The sequence below is a fragment of the Chlorocebus sabaeus genome, chromosome X (genome assembly GCF_047675955.1).
Source record: "Chlorocebus sabaeus isolate Y175 chromosome X, mChlSab1.0.hap1, whole genome shotgun sequence".
Lineage (NCBI taxonomy): Eukaryota > Metazoa > Chordata > Mammalia > Primates > Cercopithecidae > Chlorocebus > Chlorocebus sabaeus.
The window spans coordinates 123,637,194-123,657,470 of record NC_132933.1 but is presented as its reverse complement, the minus strand read 5'-3'; the positions used below and the strand labels follow the sequence as shown (position 1 = coordinate 123,657,470).

Sequence of the window (20,277 nt, the reverse complement as noted above, 5' to 3'; positions counted from 1 at the left end):
GTATTCAATTGTGTGTGTGTGTGTGTGTGTGTGTATATGAATTTATATGATAAATGTGATATACTACTAAATGTGATATATATCACACTTTCTTCATTTGTAGATAGGCATTTATGTTGATTCTATATCTTGGCTACGGTGAATAGTGCTGCAATAAGCATGGGTGGGCATATGTCTCTTTGACATACTGATTTCATTTCCTTTGGATATACACGCAGTAATGGGATTGCTGGATCATACGGCAGTACTATTTTTAATTGCTTGAAGAAACTCCATACTGTTTTCCATAATGGCTATTCTAATTTACATTCCAACCAACAATATATAAGGTAAATTCTTTAGGCATTGCCTTAACCTATACAGTCATTGCCTAACTATAGAAGTCATTTTACTCTCATTTTGTGGTATCATTGTGTTTTAATGTGTCATATGTTATGATAATATTATGGTAGCTGTATTTATTTTCCTGCTTTCTGTAAATTAGGGTTTCAAGACTTCCGTAAGTAAAATTATAGCCAAAATCTCATATGAAAAAAGTGACAGAAACATGCACCAGAGAAAAAAAAATAAAAATCTTGAGTGACTCTATATTGAAAAAATATATGGTCATGTAGTTTTAAAAGCAATTTCAAACTACCAGGTAGGACCTAATTTGATGATTCTTATCATGATTTCTAAAACAGTATCATTGTTGCCTCCCCTTAACTTTTAATGAAAATAACTACCAAATCTCTTTGTTATTTGGAAACTAAATAAATAAACTGGAACATTAAACTGAAAATGTTATCGGGGTCTCCAAGTTTCATTAATGGAATTTTACATATTTAAATTAAGCAATAAAGGATAGTAAATAAGTAATAAAATAGATTTAATATCTATATGTGGTTCATGGAAAAATGAAATGTTGCTTTCAATCTTTGTCCCTATAACATTTAATTATAAAATAAACAATAGAAATTACTCTTGCGAATAATTTTTATACACCTGATTGCAGTTCAATCCACGTTTCCCATGGAACCTGAAGCAACTACCTTACAATAAAGTAAAAATTCTATAAGGAATGTGCTACATTTGTACCCCAACATTTGTGATAGAATAGAAGTCTACACAGATTATAAATAAGTCAACAAATTATTTGATAATGCAAATTCTTATATGAAAATAAAACCTTTTACATTGTCTATGTTTTTCCCTTTTGTATCATCAATGATCTTTTTCCTTTACCTAGTCAAGTTGCTACAGAATTCCCCTTTCAATTCATATAGAAATCGCTTTCTTTATAAATCTATGCCCATCTGAAAACAGCCAATGCTTCTTTATTTGGCTGTTTTTATTCATTCTTCACATGACTTTCTTTATCTGAAGGAATAATAGTAGATATAACCTATGAATCTTATTATTCATCAAAAGGACAGAGAATGAAAATGTTTTTAGGTATTACTATGAACAGTTGACAAAAATTAGATACGGAGTTGAAGGCAAGTATTTGAGATGACTTGCAACCTGTTTTTCTCTGTTTCTCTTTCTTAGTTTAGAAATTCAATATAACTATGATTTCAGATCATACATCCCTTGTCAGGGTTGTTTTATGAATAGGTTGGATGTTTCCTTTACTAGAAACGTGGGAAATATGTTTAGTGAATATTCAACATATATGTGGAAGTGATTCGTATATTATTTATTGCAATTTGAGAAACCAAACTGAAAAGTCACCATAAATTATGAAGAAAAAATGCATAGCATTCCAACCCCTTGATAAATTTCTTTGAAGTTAATATGCCCGTATAATTACTTTTGGTGTTAGAAATATATATTTAATTTCTCCTTGAACTCCGATAACTTCAGCAAAATGCTGTTAAAAGTATTCTGTGCTTCCATCCATTATTGTATTAGATGCTTTAAGAACATAACAATGTTGTGATTATTAAGACAAGAGTGAATAATTACATTTAATAAACTATAACCAAGACTTGAATTTTATATGGATGGTGGTTTACTTTCTGTTACTGAAAGTTGCACCCATTGTTGTGGGATTTTGTTTTGTTTTTGTTTTTGTTTATTTATTTATTTTTTTTTTGAGACAGAGTCTCGCTCTGTTGCCCAGACTGGAGTGCAGTGGCGCGATTTCGGCTTACTGAAACCTCTGCCTCCTGGGTTCAAGCAGTTCTCGTACCTCAGCTTCCCCAGTAGCTGGGATTACAGATGCCCACTACCACGCCCAGCTAATTTTTGTATTTTTAGTAGAGACAAGGTTTCACCATATTTGCCAGGCTGTTCTTGAACTCCTGACCTCAGGTGATTCTGCCTCCCAAAATGCTGGGATTACAGGCATGAGCCACTGTGCCTGGTTACACCAATTTTTTTAAAGTAATAAGGTAAAATTGAAGGGGCACAGACACCAGAATTAAAATGCAGGTCTGTGTGAATGAACTGAACTACTCTCGTCCTCAATTTTTTTTCACCTATAAAGTCGGTGTTAGGCTTCCTACTTTCCCAGGAAGTGGTGAGGATGGTGTTGTCATTATTTAATAAATTCAAACATGAGTCATGTACCACATTGTCTAACTAATACAAAATGCTTAGTTGATATTAATTCTATTGACTATATGTGAGTACGATTAAATGTAAAAATGTAACATTTTATAAGGCAAATGATATTTCTGAAAACAGGCTGAAGATAAAGATTACAGCTATAGAATTATCAAGAATTATGAAATATATAAATAGAAGTAAATTGGTTAACATTTGGGAGATACAGTGTTCAATCAGTAATTTATTAGGCATGCAAAATTAAGACTGTAGACATAGAAAAATAATTATCTGAGAGCGAAACTAAATATCATGTCTATGTTTCTAAATGTCAGTACAAATAGCAAATGGAGGGAGAGAGAAAAAAGGCACATTTTGCTTTCAGCATAACACTCCATGCATTTGAATGTTTATTGTGGGTTTTTAATGGGTAAAATAGGGCTTCTTAACTGAGAGAATGTGAATTTGGCTTCAAATAATGGTTTTCAGTTTGTTCTAAGCTTCCTACGAAATTGAAAATAATGACCCATTTTGCCAATAATAACCTCAAGATGCCTTTAATAACCCAAGGTATTTTGAACCATTTAACTGGCTTTACCAAATTCTGCTTAGTAGCACCCCTGTAGTTACTTTCAGCATCAATAAAATTACTACATTTTTCTTTTCAAAAGGTTAAGTTAGCTGTGCACTGAAGTTTTCCAAATTTAGATTCTTTCATGCTCTACAGGTATAGATAATCTCAGTAATAGAATTTTTTCATAAAAGCAATTGTAGAATCCCATGCTCTATCTGTGGTTTTCAGTTCATTGGTTATGACAGTGGTTCTCAAAGTGTAGTTCCTTGACCACCAGTGGCATCACCCAGGAACCTAGAGATGCAAATTTCTGGTCCCTGTTCAAGACATATTGCATCAGAAACTCAGGAGTTGGAGCCTAGCAAACTATTTTTTTAAAATCAATTTTGTTGTATATATTTGAGGCTTACAATGTAATGTTTTGGGTTTTATGTAGACAATTACGATAGTGAAGCAAATTAAGAAAGCTATTGTCTTGGCGTAGGTTTTTATATGTGACAAGAGCCACAAAAATTTACTTACTTAACAAAAATTGCTAATACAATACCGTTAACATGCCCTCCAGGTGATTCTAATGCATTCAGGAAATTTATGAAGTCCATATCTGGCATTTAATACCATACAGTAGTGTTCGCAGCTGGGAAGCAAAAGTTTTGAGGAGAGATCCCTCATCAGATAGGTCTAATGAAGTTTAATGAGTCTTATGTGATTAAACATTAACAAGTCGGAAGACTTTGGGGAATCATAATAAGAATCATTTGAGTCATGAGAGTCTCGTTGGATAACTTTCTTCAGCAATTCATTAAACAGTGGAGAATCAGGATGGGAAGAGGAGGCATCGAAAGAAAAACTGGTGAGTTTGGCATGGGATCATTTATTTGACCACAAGCTGAGTAGGGAGACTGTTGTCTTTTCAGAGATGCCAGGTCTCTTACAGAACAGAGCGGTCTTGGGCTTGCTGCTAAACCCAAACAAGGAAACTAAATTATGGTTGTTTTTATTCCAGTAAAGTCGTGGTTCTCAGATCTCCGTGTACTTGATAATCCCCTGCTTCATTATTTTAAATACCTATGCCTGAGTCACTTCCTGAGTGAGTATGATTTAGGAGGTCCAAGGACCATACTTACAAAACTGCTAATGGATTGTAGGTAGGCGGAGGATTTTATTCAGAAGCCTTGTACAAAATCAGTATTATTTCTGGATTGAAAAACAGCTAATAAAAAAATAAACATTTAAATAAAATATTATCAAGAAAGCTCTTTGTTTTAGGAATCTCCGCATACGGGAAATACTTTTTGGGCAATTTGTAGTATCACTGACTTAATGAGCTAAAAATAATATCAGATAATTGTTGATATTGTTAATGATAATGAATAGATAGCTACTCTATAGTTTACTAGTGTTCTGCATTATGAAAGGAACAGGAAATCCATACCTTTATGGTCCAGTAGCTACTCTAAGTAAAGTCTCATTTTGATTGCTCTTTAAGTACTTTCCTTATCATTGCTAACGGTGATTACAAGGCCACTGTATTCTTGTAAGTTAGCTCAAGCAACCTGGAAGCTGAAGCTACTTCAATGACCATTTACGAGTTAAAAGAGGAAATTGGTTGTGAAGAGATATCCTTCATATTCAGAATTAGCATGGCATATGCTACTTCCGTAGAGTAAGAGGAAGCCTAAAAGGTAAAATGTAGAAGACGCAGACAGGGGAAAGCAAAAACAAAGCATAAAAGAATAAGAAACTCTGTCTGGATGATATGTATGAAACTTTGCCAAAAGATGATTCAAAAATCTTCAATATAAGCCACATAATGCTTCTGTACGTATTAAAAGGTAAAAATAAGCATATGGATTTATAAAAGTGAACAACCAACAAGTTGCTTTGTGTTTTGTTTTGTTTTGGTTTTTTTTTTTTTTTTTTTTTTTTTTGGAGACCAGGCTTCTCTCTTGTTGTCCATGTTGGAGTTCAACGGCACTATCTCAGCTCACTGCAACCTCCGCCTCCTGGGTTAAAGCGGTTCTCCTGCCTCAGACTCCTGAGTAGCTGGGATTACAGGCATGAGCCACCACACCCTGCTGATTTTGTATTTTTAGTAGAGACGGGGTTTCTCCATGTTGGTCAGGCTGGTCTCGAACTCCCTACCTCAGGTGATTAGCCCGCCTCGGCCTCCGAAAGTGCTGGCATTACAGACGTGAGCCACCACACACTTCACAGTCAACAAGTTTAAAATAGTTGATAGTTTGTGGATATGAGATGATTTGCATGGAAGTAGGAGTATGAATATGTAAAAAAATTGCTAATTTTCAAGAGACATAATTTCAGACAAAGATTAACTAAATTGTTTTGGCTTGGCTGATGGTAACCCATCACTTGTGCTGTGACTCGGAGCCATAAAGGAAAATATATCAAATAGAAAAATGAAATATATTAAGGTTTTATTGCAAAATGCATGTGATGTTTAGGTTACATTGTCTTGCTAATGAAGACATAGCTAAGTAATAGTACATACCAAATGTAAACTTCATGGAGAGATGACCAGTGGTTAATAGTTTTATTTAATATTTGTTATCACATAAAACACAAAAAATTCAGAAGTAGATTTATAGTAAAAACCAATGTGGTTTAATGATATAGGAATTGTTATTCCAGTAAGGTACAGAAAAAACCTCTCTTTAAAATGCGTAAAGTTTGATATATTTAAATTGCGATTGGTTTGTTTACTAATTTCAGTAGATGAAGTTCTATACTAAGAAAAAGGAGGCATCAAAAGATCCAGGAGGCCTGGCGTGGTGGCTCACGCCTGTAATCCCAGCACTTTGGGAGGCCCAGGCGGGCGTATCACGGGGTCAGGAGATGGAGACCATGCTGGCTAACACGGTGAAACTCCGTCTGTACTAAAAATACAAAAAAAAAATTAGCCAGGGGTGGTGGCGGACGCCTGTATTTCCAGCTACCCAGGAGGCTGAGGCAGGAGAATGGTGTGAACCCGGGAGGCGGAGTTTGCAGTGAGCCGAGATCGCGCCACTGCACTCCAGCCTGGGCGACAGTGTTAGATTCCGTCTCAAAAAAAAAGAAAAAAAAGGGAAAAGATCCAGGAGTCTTAGCTTTGTATACCAAGTAAAAACTTCATGCTCAAAATGAATATTGGTTGTCATCACGTGTTTAAAATACTCTAGCATAATCTTTAAAGAAAAATGATGGTCATCCTTTCATTATAGTGACAAGTCACTACTTATTTATGTTTTGAATTCATATTGGTTTATTTTTTCCACTGCCTTATTGCAAAGCACATGTCACATAAAATATATGTAAAGGGCCTTGGAAAGCCAATGAAGTGAATTATACATGGGCTGAGCTTAATCAGTTTATTATTTCTTAAGCTTAGTAGCTATAAGTAAAAGTAAAATGCAATTCAATATTTGAAAATGCCACATACTGCCCTTTGGAGTTTTCCATGCAGAGGAAGAAATAAAAAAGTGAGAATTGCTAGGATTGAGAAACGACATGGAGTAGCTTTTAAAAATAAGATTAGAGACTGGGCATGGTGGCTCACGCTTGTAATCCCAGCACTTTGGCAGGCCGAGGCAAGAGGATCTCGAGGTTAGGAGTTTGAGATCATCCTGGCCAACATGATGGAACCCCATCTCTACCAAAAATATAAAAAATTAGCCAAGTGTTGTGGCATGCACCTGTAATCCCAGCTACTCGGGAGACTGAGGCAGGAGAATTGTTCGAACCCAGGAGGTAGAGGTTGCAGTGAGTGAGCCAAGATACCGCCACTGCACTCCAGCCTGGGTAACAGAGAGAGACTCTGTCCCAAAAAAAAAAAAAAAAAAAAAAAGATTCCAGTGTATATTGCATGTAGAAATGGGAAAATTTACATTTTTCTTGAAATAGTATACTGCCGAATATGATGCTTTTATTTTCTCTAGCTTAGTAGTGCTAAAACTTCAGCCTGCATGAGAATTAGCTTAGGAGCTGTTTATATACAACTTGTTAGTCTGGGGTGGAGTTTGATAATTTGCTTTTTTGTTTTTTTGTTTTTTTTTTTTGAGATGTAGTCTTGAACTATCACCCATCCTGGAGTGCAGTGGCACAATCTCGGCTCACTGCAAGCTCTGCCTCCCGGGTTCACACCATTCTCCTGCCTCAACCTCCCCAGTAGCTAGGACCACAGGCGCGTGCCACCATGCCCGGCTAGTGTTTTGTTTTGTTTTGTTTTGTTTTGTTTGCATTTTTTAAGTAGAGACGAGGTTTCACTGTGTTAGCCAGGATGGTCTCGATCTCCTGACCTCATGATCTGCCCATCTAGGCCTCCTAAAGTGAGTAATTTGTTCTTTTTTTTTAACACGTTTCTAGGTGATGTTGATGCTTCTCATCCAGGAACCACACTTTGAGAATCCTTGTCCAATTTTCTCATACGCAAATTTGAAACAAACATAAAAAGCAGCTTCAAAGGGATTCCTCAACTGTGTTATAAATGCATTTATTATGGATGGTTACCTTTAGAAATTTTATAAGGAAAAATCTTGAAATTTTATGGGGATTATTGAAAGTGGAGCATTTGTTTCATTCGATTTTTTTTTTTCCTCTCTAGCAACTGAAGGGATCCATGCTTACATCTGATGGTCATTTCTGGACTTACAAAGACAATACAATACAATTCAGTTTGTGGTGAATAGACTTTCTGTATGATGAATGGGTGTTAGTCTGAAAACGTGTCCCCTTTCTGCTGTATTGTGCCCCCTTCCCCACCAAAATCCTCAATGTTTTTTACCAATCCATGGCTGAAGATTTCTTGTTATTGACAAGCTTAGGGAGATTGGACTGTGATTCAAATGAGGTCGACAAAAACCAGAATGCACTGGATTTCAAGACTCTAAATTTACCCAACGTTTTGTACTGGGGATTTGGATATTTTGGTTATAATGGTTGTGATAGTTCCTGACTCATCAGTCTTCTCAGCATTCTCATTTCCCTTACAACTCAATTGAAGGCTGACCCTAGAGGAACTGGGGATTTTTCAAGTAGTGTTCATCTCCCTTCCCCTATTTGGGGAGATTACTGTATAGTCAACTGAGCTGAATTCTGCTTCAGTAGAGAAGAAAGAAATAAGGGAGAAGCAGTTCTGCCCATTGGAGGACATACCATAATACATTGTTGATGATGGAGTTGGGGGGTTGCCTTTCTTTTTCTCCTAGACAGAACAGACCAGTTTTGCTTTAATCACTTGTTTTACTGACTCATTTTGAGGATGTATTGAATCATCTGATCATTACATTCACAATTATATGCTTAATGAACTATTTTTTCTCACTATAGTTTCACTGAACTTCTCCCAAAAACTCGATTGCTGTCTCCAGCTGAATAGACCTATTTTATTTTAGGAAAAATTGTCACAAAATGTTTCTGTTCTTTTCTAGGGCAGAGTGGTGAGTTTCATTTGAAATATACTTGCTTTTCTTATAAGAGTCACTGTGTATACATATAAGTACATTTGCATAAAATACAACATTTAAAATAAAACTATTGTTAAAGGTACTGTATTGTTTAAATTAATTTTTTTGTAAAATTTTTATACTTTAAGTTCTAGGTTACATGTGCACAACGTGTAGGTTTGTTACATGTGTGTACATGTGTTGTGTTGGTTTGTTGCACGCATAAACTCGTCATTTACATTAGGTGTTTTTCCTAATGCTATCCCTCCCCCAGCCCCCCACCCCACAACAGGCCCCAGTGTGTGATGTTCCCCTCCCTGTGTCCAAGTGTTCTCATTGTTCAATTCCCACTTATGAGTGAGAACATGTGGTGTTTGGTTTTCTGACCTTGTGATAGTTTGCTCAGAATGCTGGTCTCCAGCTTCATCTAAGTCTGTGCAAAGGACATGAACTCATCCTTTTTTATAGCTGCGTAGTATTCCTTGGTGTATATGTGCCACATTTTCTTAACCCAGTCTAACATTGATGGGCATTTGGGTTGGTTCCAAGTCTTTGCTATTGTTAATAGTGCTGTAATAAACGTATGTGTGCATGTGTCTTTATAGCAGCATGGTTTCTAATCCTTTGGGTATATACCCAGTAATAGAATCGCTGGGTTAAATGGTATTTCTTGTTCTAGATCCTTGAGGAATTGCCACAATGTTTTCCACAATGCTTGAACTAATTTACACTCCCACCAGCAGTGTAAAAGTGTTCCTATTTCTCCACATCCTCTCCAGCATCTGTTGTTTCCTGACTTTTTAATGATCATCATTCTAACTGGTGTGAAATGGTGTTTGAATGAGGTTTTGATTTGCATTTCTCTGATGACCAGTGATGATGAACATTTTTTCATGTATCTGTTGGCTGCATAAATGTCTTCTTTTGAGAAGTATCTCTTCATAACCTTTGCCCAGTTTTGGATGGGGTTATTTGATTTTTTCTTGAAAATTTGTTCAAGTTCTTTGTTGATTCTGGATTTTAGCCGTTTGTCAGGTGGGAAGATTGCAAAAATTTTCTCCCATTCTGTGGGTTGCCTGTTCACTCTGATGGTAGTTTCTTTTGCTGTACAGAAGCTCTTTAGTTTAATTAGATCCCATTTGCCTATTTAGGCTTTTGTTGCTAGTGGTTTTGCTGTTTTAGTCATGAAGTCCTTGCCCATACCTAGGTCGTGAATGGTATTGCTTAGGTTTTCTTGTAGAGTTTTTTATGGTTTTACGTCTAACATTTAAGTCTTTAATCCATCTTAAATTAATTTTTGTATAAGATGTAAGGAAGGGATCCAGTTTTAGCTTTCTACATATGGCTAGTCCGTTTGCCCAGCACCATTTATTAAATAGGGAATCTTTTCCTCATTCCTTGTTTTTGTCGGGTTTGTGAAAGATCAGATGGTTGTAGATGTGTGTTGTTATTTCTGAGGCCCCCGTTCTGTTCTATTGGTCTAGATCTCTGTTTTGATACCAGTACCTTCATGTTTTGGTTACTGTAGCCTTGTAGTGTAGTTTAATGTCAGGTAGCGTGATGCCTCCAACTTTGTTCTTTTGGCTTAGGATGGTCTTGGCAATGTGGGCTCTTTTTTGGTTCCATATGAACTTTAAAGTAGTTTTTTCCAGTTCTGTGAAGAAAGTGATTGGTAGTTTGATGGGGATGGCATTGAAACTATAAATTACCTTGGGCAGTGTGGCCATTTTCACGATACTGATTCTTCCTATCCATGAGCGTGGAATGGTTTTTCATTTGTTTGTGTCCTCCCTTATTTCCTTGAACAGTGGTTTGTAGTTCTCCTTGAAGAGGTCCTTCACATCCCTTGTATGTTGGATTCCTAGGTATTTTATTATCCTTATAGTAGTTGTGAATGAGAGTTCACTCATGATTTGGCAATGAAAAATCCTCAACGAGTTTAAATTGTGTATTTGTGTATTCTAGGATAGCTAGTGTGGTAGTATGAATAATGACTCCCCAAGATGTTCATATGTTTATAACTGGAGCTATGTTACCTAGTATGGCCAAAAAAAAAAAAAAGACTGCAGATGTGATTAAATTAAATGTTAGGGGATGGGATATGATCCTGAATTATCTGGGTGGGCCTGGTGCAATCACAATTGTTCTTATAAACTCTGACTCAGAAAAGGAACTCTAAGTTAAGCTTTGGTAATCAACATTATTACTGAATGCATGCTGAGTTTGAATAGGCTCAGCTGTGACTTTTAATTTTTTTGTACAACCTCAAAACATAAATGACATTCTCTTATTGGCTTTGAGTATTGGGTTCTTGTAAAAGTACTGATTTGTCTTTCATTTACTTGAAAGGACAATGATGTTCTCACTTCACTGCTGACTATAGCAGTGGTTCTCAAATTTTAATTCTCACTGGAATTACCTGGAGGGATTGCTAAAAGTCAAGAGTATCTGATTCAGAAAGTTGGATGTGGCACAGAAATTTGCATTTCTAACAGTTTTCCAGGTATGGGTTTGTGAACCAGTGGAATGGGTAATCTAGTCGTGAGCACTGCTGGCCCAGAAGAAGGTTTCATAATCTTTGAAGGAAATGAAAAAAAAAATCTACTTTAGACTTATTGATCAAATTTACAACAAATCAATCTCTCTCTCACTCTCTCAAAATTTCACTAATCCTTGTAATTCAGTCCTTTTGTTGATCATCTCTTTCAATAAGCCATGCTGTATTGGATATCATCACATATAAAGATGGTTGTCAGTGCAATGAGAACTACTGTCAAAAAAAAAAATTGAGGATCAATGTTTTATATGAAATAATGTTCTATATAAAACCATATTTTATATAAAGCACCTCTGAAAACCTGCAGATATATCTAATATTTATTATTATATATTTTTAATCCTTTTTTATCCTTTTGAGAGTTGTAAGATTCAAGTACTTCTCTATTTTCAAGAAGAAACTTAATTATTGTTATTATTATTATTTTTTGAGACGGGTTTTCACTATTGTTGCCCAGGCTGGAGTTCAATGTTGTGATCTCAGCTCACTGCAACCTCCACCTCCTGGGTTCAAGCGATTCTCCTGACTCAAACTCCCATGTAGCTGTGATTACAGGCATCCACTACCACACCCGGCTACCTTTTCTATTTTTAGTAGAGACAGGGTTTCACCATGTTGCCCAGGCTGGTTGCAAACTCCTGACCTCAGGTGATCTGCCCACCTTGACTTCCCAAAATGCTGGGATTACAGGTGTGAGCCACCACACCCGGCCAGAAACTCAATTATTTTTGTTGTTTGAAAAAATAGTGGAACCTCTATTAGATTATTCTGTTAATATTCCACATATTGTGGTGTATCAATTGATCCTCATGACATAATCCAGAGATATTTCCTTTTTTATACTTTGCTATATTGCTAAGAATGTAAACATTACATTGACTTTTTAAATTCCTGTATCGTTATCTTTAGGTACATGTGTGTGCAGCACATTCTCAAGTATGTCTGTGTATATGTCAAATTGTTTCTGTGAAACAAAGAAACGGAGGTGCGTTGGGAGTTGAATTGATTCTTGGAAAAATGCATCCATGCTTTTGTGTTTCCTTCTTTTTATAAATATAATTACTTTAAAATAAAACCATCTATATTGTCTTTCCACTGTGTGGACTATTTAAAATTCCCAAAGAAAGAGTTAAAGGAATATGTGATCTGACTGTGTTGCTAACTTGTGACCTGGGTGAGTTTACCCGGCCTCTTTTAGTCTCAATTTTCTCATCTGCAGTGAAAACAATAATAGTCTCATCCTAGGTTTCTGGTGAGGATTGTATAATATAATACTTGGAAAGATTTTAGCACACCATGTGTTCATTAATAATTACTCATTACTATTCTCAGCTATTTAATACTGTATTCTCACTACTCACATTTGCAAAATAGCACTGTTAGGTCTCCTTGGAGCTCTGAATAAATCTTTTGACCATAAGAACATTATGATTCAGCATCTAAACCGATAATTTTTTACATGTTAATAGTCTAGGTATTACTATTTAAAATACATGATGTTAAGCATCTGACCTCTTCCTTGTACTTTGAATACCTTGATCATTTCAGCTAAAGTTCAGTGATGTGGAAAACTTTAGAAGGAATTAGGTAGAAGCATTCACTGACTCATTCAATCAAGGAACAATTCTAGAATTCCTACTATGTACCACATACTCTTTTTTAGGGATACAGCAGTGAACCAAACATACAAAAAATTATGCCCCTGTGATATTTATATACTAGTGGAATGATTGCTCTCAAAATTGTATAAAATAAAGGATGGCAATTTTATTTATTCAACTTTATCCACATTTCAGATTTTTAAGAAATGCTCTTTTTAAAATTATCATAATAAAGTAGATGCAACTGAAGACCATTTACATTTATTTTTACAATTCATCTAGACACATAAGCACTAATAATAAATAATCTCTAAGTCATTTAAATATTGTGATTTATAATAGCTATATATTTAGTGTTTTTCTTCACTTCTTGGCAAACAACTCCTAAAGCCCGTGGAATCTCCAAAGTAGTGTCTTTGTGTGTGATAATGACTGATGGCTCTCGCCTCCTAGATAGCTTTAAGATGGAGGCTGGTTGCCAGGGGAACCAACCATGTTATTAGAGAGTTGGAACTTTTAACCTTGCCCCCTCATCCCTTCCCTGAGCTCTGGTAGAGGAGAAGGGCTGAAGGTTGACTTGATCACTGATAGCCAGTGATTAAATCAGTCTTGCCTGTATAATGAAGCCTTTATAAAAACCCACAATTCTTATAGAGACAGAAAAACTGAGTATAGCTCTCTGGTTTACTAGACTAACTCCTGGGCTTTTCCGTTGTGTAGCATCCAAAGGAAAAAATAAGTTTTGTGTTGGTTGATTTGCAGACTGGTGTGTAGCACTAATGACTGCATTTCAGAAGTGGCAGAGCCTATGTGATGTGATTTTCTAAAATGGTGAAAAAACCTTTGTAAAATTGCAAAGAAAATAAACTAAAATTTTCCTTTGGATTGCACATAGTTGAAGTGCTAGAGAAATCAATTATGTTAAACTTTGAAAAAAGATTTTACATGTTTATATTACACGGAGTTAAGTTACAGGCTCATGTAGTTAGTTGTTTTTGTTTTTGTTTTTGTTTTTTTCCACCTTTGTCAATGTCTAAAGTGGCATCCCAAAGTCACAAAAATTGTGAAACAGTGTTTTGTCATTTGGTAACAGCCTGCATATGACAAAACTTGTAACATATATGCCCTGTGGTAGGCATAATAATAGCCCCCCAAAGACATTCATATCCTGATTTTTGGAACCTGTGAATATGTTAGCATACATGGCAAAAGGAGCTTTGCGGATATGATTAAGATAAAGATCTTCAGGTGGAGAGATTGCCCTGGATTATTCAGGTGGGCTCAGTGTGTTCGCCGTATCTTTATAAGAGGGAGGCAGGAAAGTCAGAGTGAGAGAGGATGTGACGGAAGTAGAACTTGGAGTGGTGCGGGACTATGAGGCAAGGAATATAGACAGTCTTTAGAAGCTGAAAAACACAAACAAAATGGATTCTTCCTTAGAGCCTCCAGAAGGAAAGCATCCCTGCCTACCCATTTTAGACTTCGTACTTCCAGAAATATAATATATTTGTGTAGTTTTAAGCCACTAAGATTTGGTTACTTGTTTACAGCAGCAATAGGAGATTAATTCATTTCCCAAGTACTCAAGGCCAGTGTTGTCTTCTAATGAATGTGATGTCCAAAAAACCCCAAATATTTCTATACTGTTTCCTGTGGAGATGTACTACTCTGATTTTTTCCCTCTTCTCCGTCCCTGCAGATGCTGACTGAGTTCACCCTGATCATTTCCCATCTGAATGAATATAGTTTTCTAGAATTTTTGCATTCTTCAAACTTGCATACCTCCAATCCAGCCTCCCCATTTGATTGCCCAAATGTTTTTTGTGAAACCTACATCCAGTGATTTCTTTGCCTAAGCATCTTTATGGTCTCCTGTATTTCTATGGAATAAAGTGAAAGCAGGTCACTTTGGCTGGCAAAGCCCTCCATGATCTACTTCTTGATTGCCTTTTCAGTCATCTCCCTCATCACATACCCATCTCTATACCCTGTGGTCCAAACTGTCATCCCAAGTACAGATGAGATTATTTTCTTGCCTCTCCCTCTTTGTTCAAACTTTTCATACTGAATGAGATGCCCTCCTCTTTCTTCTTCACTCCCATTCCCTATTTTATTTTATTTTATTTACTTATTTTGAAATAGAATTTTACTCTTGTTGCCCAGGCCAGAGTGCAATGGCGTGAACTCGGCTCACTGCAACCTCTGTCTCCCGGGTTCATGCGATTCTCCTGCCTCGGCCTCCCAAGTAGTTGGGATTACAGGCATGTGCCACCAGGCCGGCTAATTTTTGTATTTTTAGTAGAAACAGGGTTTCACCATGTTGGTCAGGCTAGTCTCGAACTCCTGACCTCAGATTATTTGCCCTTCTCGGCCTCCCAAAGTGCTGGGATTACAGGAGTGGGCCACCGTGTCCCGTCCCCCTTTAAAAAAAAAAAAAGTTTTTTCCTGTTTTTAGGACGTTTGCTCAAAGAAGCTTTGTGTTATTTCTCTAGTTAGAACTGACCATGTTCTTCTTTCGGAACCCATTTCAATGTGTGTATACTTCTGTTATAAAATGTACACGTACCTCTATTATAAAATATACTCTGGGATTGCATGTGTGAGCCACCGCACCCGCCCACATGATGTATTCTTCGTTGACACTGTGATCCTATTCTTTTTCCCCCAGATTTCTTGATAAGCATTTTGTGAAAGCACAAGTGAAATAATGTTTTCAAGTCAAAATAAATTAAATAGATCAATTCCTATTAGTACACTGGACTTGTCACAGAAGACAATTTTGTGAGTCTATGTGAGTTGTCTTATGTTGTTCCTAAAGCTATGATGATTTTTATTATTCCATAAAAGTCTAATAAAGCATTCACAGAGTGAATTGTACAGTGTTAAAAATCTGCCATCTTTTTTTTTTTTTTTTTTTTTTTTTTTGAGAAAGAGTCTCACTCTGTCGCCCAGGCTGGAGTGCAGTGGCGTGATCTCGGCTCACTGCAAACTCCGCCTCCCGGGTTCACGCCATTCTCTTGCCTCAGCCTCCCCAGTAGCTGGGACTACAGGTGTCCGCCACCACGCCCGGCTAATTTTTTGTATTTTTAGTAGAGACAGGGTTTCACTGTGTTAGTCAGGATGGTCTCCATCTCTTTACCTCGTGATCCGTCCGTCTTGGCCTCCCAAAGTGTTGGGATTACAGGTTTGAGCCACCGTGCCCCGCCTAAAAAACCTGCCATCTTTATCACTTTCAGTAACACTTTTTAAATGATCGTAATTTGTGATTTCAAAAATTATATTTTTAGGTATCAAAGCAATAATGAAATCTTTTTGTCAAGTGGATTACTAAGTAAAAGTTTGCATTTATCATTCATATAATTACAGAGTATTTAATTGACTGGAAACATTCCTTAACACTTTCTTCTTAAATAAGCATGGTGGTAAATTTCTAATGATTTCTTTATTCTTATGTTTTTGTTTTTGTTTTTTTCCTCAGAGGAACTTAGTGGCATGGGTTCCTAACCTGACTTTATATTGCTATATGACTTTGGGGAAATTACTTACCCATGCTATGCCTCTGTTTCTCTAACTGTAAAATGAGGATAATAATGTTGATAATTTCAGGGGGTTGTTGTGAATATCAAATGAAAATTTCAGTAATTCACTTACCGCAATGCCTGTCTCAAAGTAAATGCTTGATCAAGATTAGCTGTAAATATCATTACTAGTTCTGGATCCCTGTGCTTTATTTGTTTATAACATCATGCTCTTCACTTAGGAGGCACTCTGTGAGTGCTGTTGACTCCCTGATACTCTAAGTCATGGAACGTAATTAAACTACAAACCTGGATGTCAAGGTGATTTACAGTGTAACTGAGATATGACAAATCTACAACTAATTATAAGGAAATATATGATTAATTGCTTCAGAAAGTCAAATGTGTAATAGATTTACAAAGAAAGCAGAAATGGCATTTTTAGCTGGGCTCAGGTATCTTGGTGTCACAGTTGCATCAAAAAAAGTCTACATTTAAGCATTTAAGAATGGGTCTAATTTTGACAAGGGAAATAAAGAGGTATTCTAGGCAAGGAGCAGCAAATGACTAAGAAGAAGGAAGAGAGTGGAAATACTTAAATAAAGCAAATGGTTTTAGTTTTTTTTCAGTCATCCTACTATTAGTTTGAGAATTTTTATTACCTTTTTCTCTAAATAAAACTCACTGTTAATAGGTGTTTACATAACAGCTTGTAATAAGCTTCTGATATTTATTTTCATATTGATGTGTGAAAGTTTTTTTATTCACAAAGATTATGGCACATACAAAATATAGTGTTGCTATAAAAATGAATGATTATCATACCAATTTTTTAAAGAGCTAGATACATGCAGCAGAGTTGAAAGCAAATAACAAAAATTCTGGTAGGAAAAACGATGTAATTGGCCTCATGTCTCTTCTTTGTGACCAACGTGGACAGTTGGTCTGGCTGATACAATTGGTTTTGCTGTAATCAACTATTAGGATGTCAGAAATGAGTTTGACACGTTGAGTACAATCCTTTAGTCCCGTTTTGAAAAGACTTAGGAACTCTACAATAGTAAAAATATTAAAAAGTCAGTTTAGGTTGAGAAACCCTTGATTTAAGAGAGTTTTATTTGCAACCATGGCCTAGTAGAAAGGAAAGAAAGAATATAAGAAAAAGGAGGAGGAAAGACAAGTATATTTGTAATCTTGTTCCCATAGTGGTGGCATTGTTACCATGGTTACAGGAAAAATAAAATTCGTCTCCAAACTGGCCTAAAGTAGCACTGGAGTGTCATATATTTTATATATATTTCTGTTATTGCTAATAATTATAATGATAGTAATAGGTATTTACTTGTTTACTAGTAAATGACAGATAATGTATGTGTTGTTTGTGTACATAATTCACAATGCAAGATCAAGTTTTAAAAAGATATGTAGATTTCATAGGTAAGGATGTCAAGGTTTAATGAATAAGTGACAAAGTCAGAAGTTGAAACTTGGTCTGCAGAAAAGTAAATACTGCATATTCTCACTTATAAGGAGGAGCTGAAGTATGAGAACACATGAACACATGGAGGGGAACACCACATGCTGGAGCCTGTTGGAGTTGAGGGAGGAGGGAAAGCATCAGGGAGAATAGCTAATGGATGCTGGTCTTTATACCTAAGTCCTGGGATGATCTGTGCAGCAAACCACCATGGCACACGTTTACCTATGTAACAAACCTGCGCATCCTGCACATGTATCCCTCAACTTAAAAGCTGGAAATCCAAAAATAAAAATAAAGAAACTTGTTCTGTATAACAACAAAGTATTAAGCCATTCCTCTGTTCTAGACTTGGTCTAGAAGGGTCTTACATGATGTTTGGCTTATAAATTGAGTAGCGAATGAATATTTTATGAAAACATTATTAATCCTCACAATCTTCTGCCTAGAATTTTGACATATGTAAGACTTGACCCTATTTGAAAACTAACAAGATAGCTTACACGTTCATGAATACTGGCACAAAAGACACAGGGTGTTGGGACAGAGACAAATGGCGTTATTACTCATGGCAATAAAAATTCCCCAAACCCCAGTCCTGAGGGTGTGGTATGAAAAGGGTCAGATGACACCTGTTTGTACTGTGAGTTGCATTATAGGATAGGAACCCTGAGTATAGGGAAGGTAAATCTTTATACTGGACAGTAAGCATGCATGCCCATTGCTCTGAAGGGATACACTGTCTTCATCTTCCAACACCGTTCACTATGCAAGCATCTTTTCAAACATAATCTGCAACAAAGTACCTCTACTTGCAAGACATATAAAAATGTGAGCAATTCAAGAAGAATTTTCTCCTAACACCTTTCATTTACTCAAATGTATTCTTAGGCAGATGGACCCAACCTATCCCATTGTCATCCCTTACTCCCCTATCCTCATACTCCTCTGCTTTAACTGGTATTTAGATTCCACCATGCTACCATAGGAGAGACTCTAGCTGTAATACATTCAAACTGACATTGACCAGCCTGAAAGTGGAAGGAAATCATATACTTATTTGGCACAAGGGAACTTGGCTAACTCTGAAAAGCTGGTCTAAACTGCCCTCTAGAGCTCTACTCTACTAATTAGAGCCAAATCTAACCAATTACATGCAGTTCCCATGCATATTCTTCTCTTTGTAAATGAAAAGTAAGAGCTAAGTAAGCGGTGGGTCACCCAGCTTCTGGCCAAACTAGAATAGCTTGCTTCCCCAGGAGCCTGCAATACTTACAGCCTCAACCATGTGCTTAAAATCATTCTCCTTCCACAGACTACTCCTCTGTGTCTTTGCAATGAACTTCCATCCCTTTAAGCAATTCGCATGTCTCTTCCTTTGTGACTCTGAGGAGTTTGACTGGCAGGATAGGACTATATTTATCTTCCTAATTTTAAAAGCATTTAATTACCAATAATTACCACCAATGCGATTTTTTTCCCCTAGTGCACATTAAAAATTTGGAATCCCATTTTCTGTAATAATTTAAGTTGATCTGGAGGGACAGAGAGTAATTAATTATCTATAATTTCTCAAACTGGAAATGCTAAATTTATTGAAGTGAAACAAATCCAGTGTAGAATAAGGCTGAAATAAATAGGATTGCATGAGAAAGAAGGATGCAGCAAAATTAAATATTTTTGAAAATTGAAAGAGCTTTAGTACTATAGTTGGGTTAAAACATACATTTTTTTTTTTTTTTTTTTTTGAGATGTAGTCTTGCTCTGTCACCCAGACTAGAGTGTAGTGGCACAGTCTGGGCTCACTGCAGCCTCTGCCTCCCGGGTTCAAGTGATTCTCTTGCCTCAGCCTCCCGAGTAGTTGGGATTACAGGTGACTGCCATCATGCCTGGCTAGTTTTTGTATTTTTAGTAGAGATGAGGTTTCACCATCTTGGCCAGGCTGGTCTCGAAATCCTGATCTCGTAATCTACCCGCTTTGGCCTCCCAATGTGCTGGGATTACAGGTGTGAGCCACCTCACCGCCCACTATTTTAATCAGTATGTCAGGTCATGTCTTCTAAAGCCCTTTTTAAACAAAACTTGAGTGTTTATTGCTTGCAAAATGTTTTTACTGTAATGGGTGTCATATACAACTGTGAGCCATAGGAAGGGAACAGTTGAGAATTGTGTTATTTTTGTTTTTTGTTTTTCCACTTTGGTTCTTTAATAATTGGTTTAGTTTAGATAGTATGTGTTTTTATTTGCCAGATAAGTAAATGTTCTTTTGAGCTTCGTTACAGAACGTCTTCAGTGTGAATAAGAATAAACCATAATATAAGATGTATCTGCATGGATATTGGACTCAATCACACTTAAGTGTTATAAGCTCTGAATGAATTAATGATATGATTTTGGACAAGATATTTAACATCTCTGATACTATTTTCATTATCTCTAAGTGAGTGATAATACTTTGCAAATCTCTTGTGAGGACATCATGGAATAAATTATAAAGATATCTAAATCAGTGTCTAGAACTCTTTAAATGTTACCTTCATTTCCCTCTCTTTTTCCTACAGTTTTTCTTTTTCCCTTATG

At 36.3% G+C, this 20,277-nt stretch overlaps 1 protein-coding gene across 3 annotated transcripts in view; it reads left to right on the top strand.

Annotated features, from left to right (window-relative positions):
• The window catches only part of IL1RAPL1 (interleukin 1 receptor accessory protein like 1), a 1,387,436-nt gene that overhangs the window by 595,389 nt on the left and 771,770 nt on the right, over positions 1-20,277 (top strand). Inside the window, exon 1 of one of the 3 annotated variants that reach the window (XM_073013828.1) lies at positions 2,541-3,956. The exons of the other annotated variants lie outside the window; for them this stretch is intronic. Within the exon in view, the coding sequence (XP_072869929.1) occupies positions 3,869-3,956 (88 nt within the window). The 5' untranslated portion in view covers positions 2,541-3,868. Of the gene's footprint in view, positions 1-2,540; positions 3,957-20,277 lie in introns of those variants that run through there. 3 annotated transcript variants of the gene reach the window in all.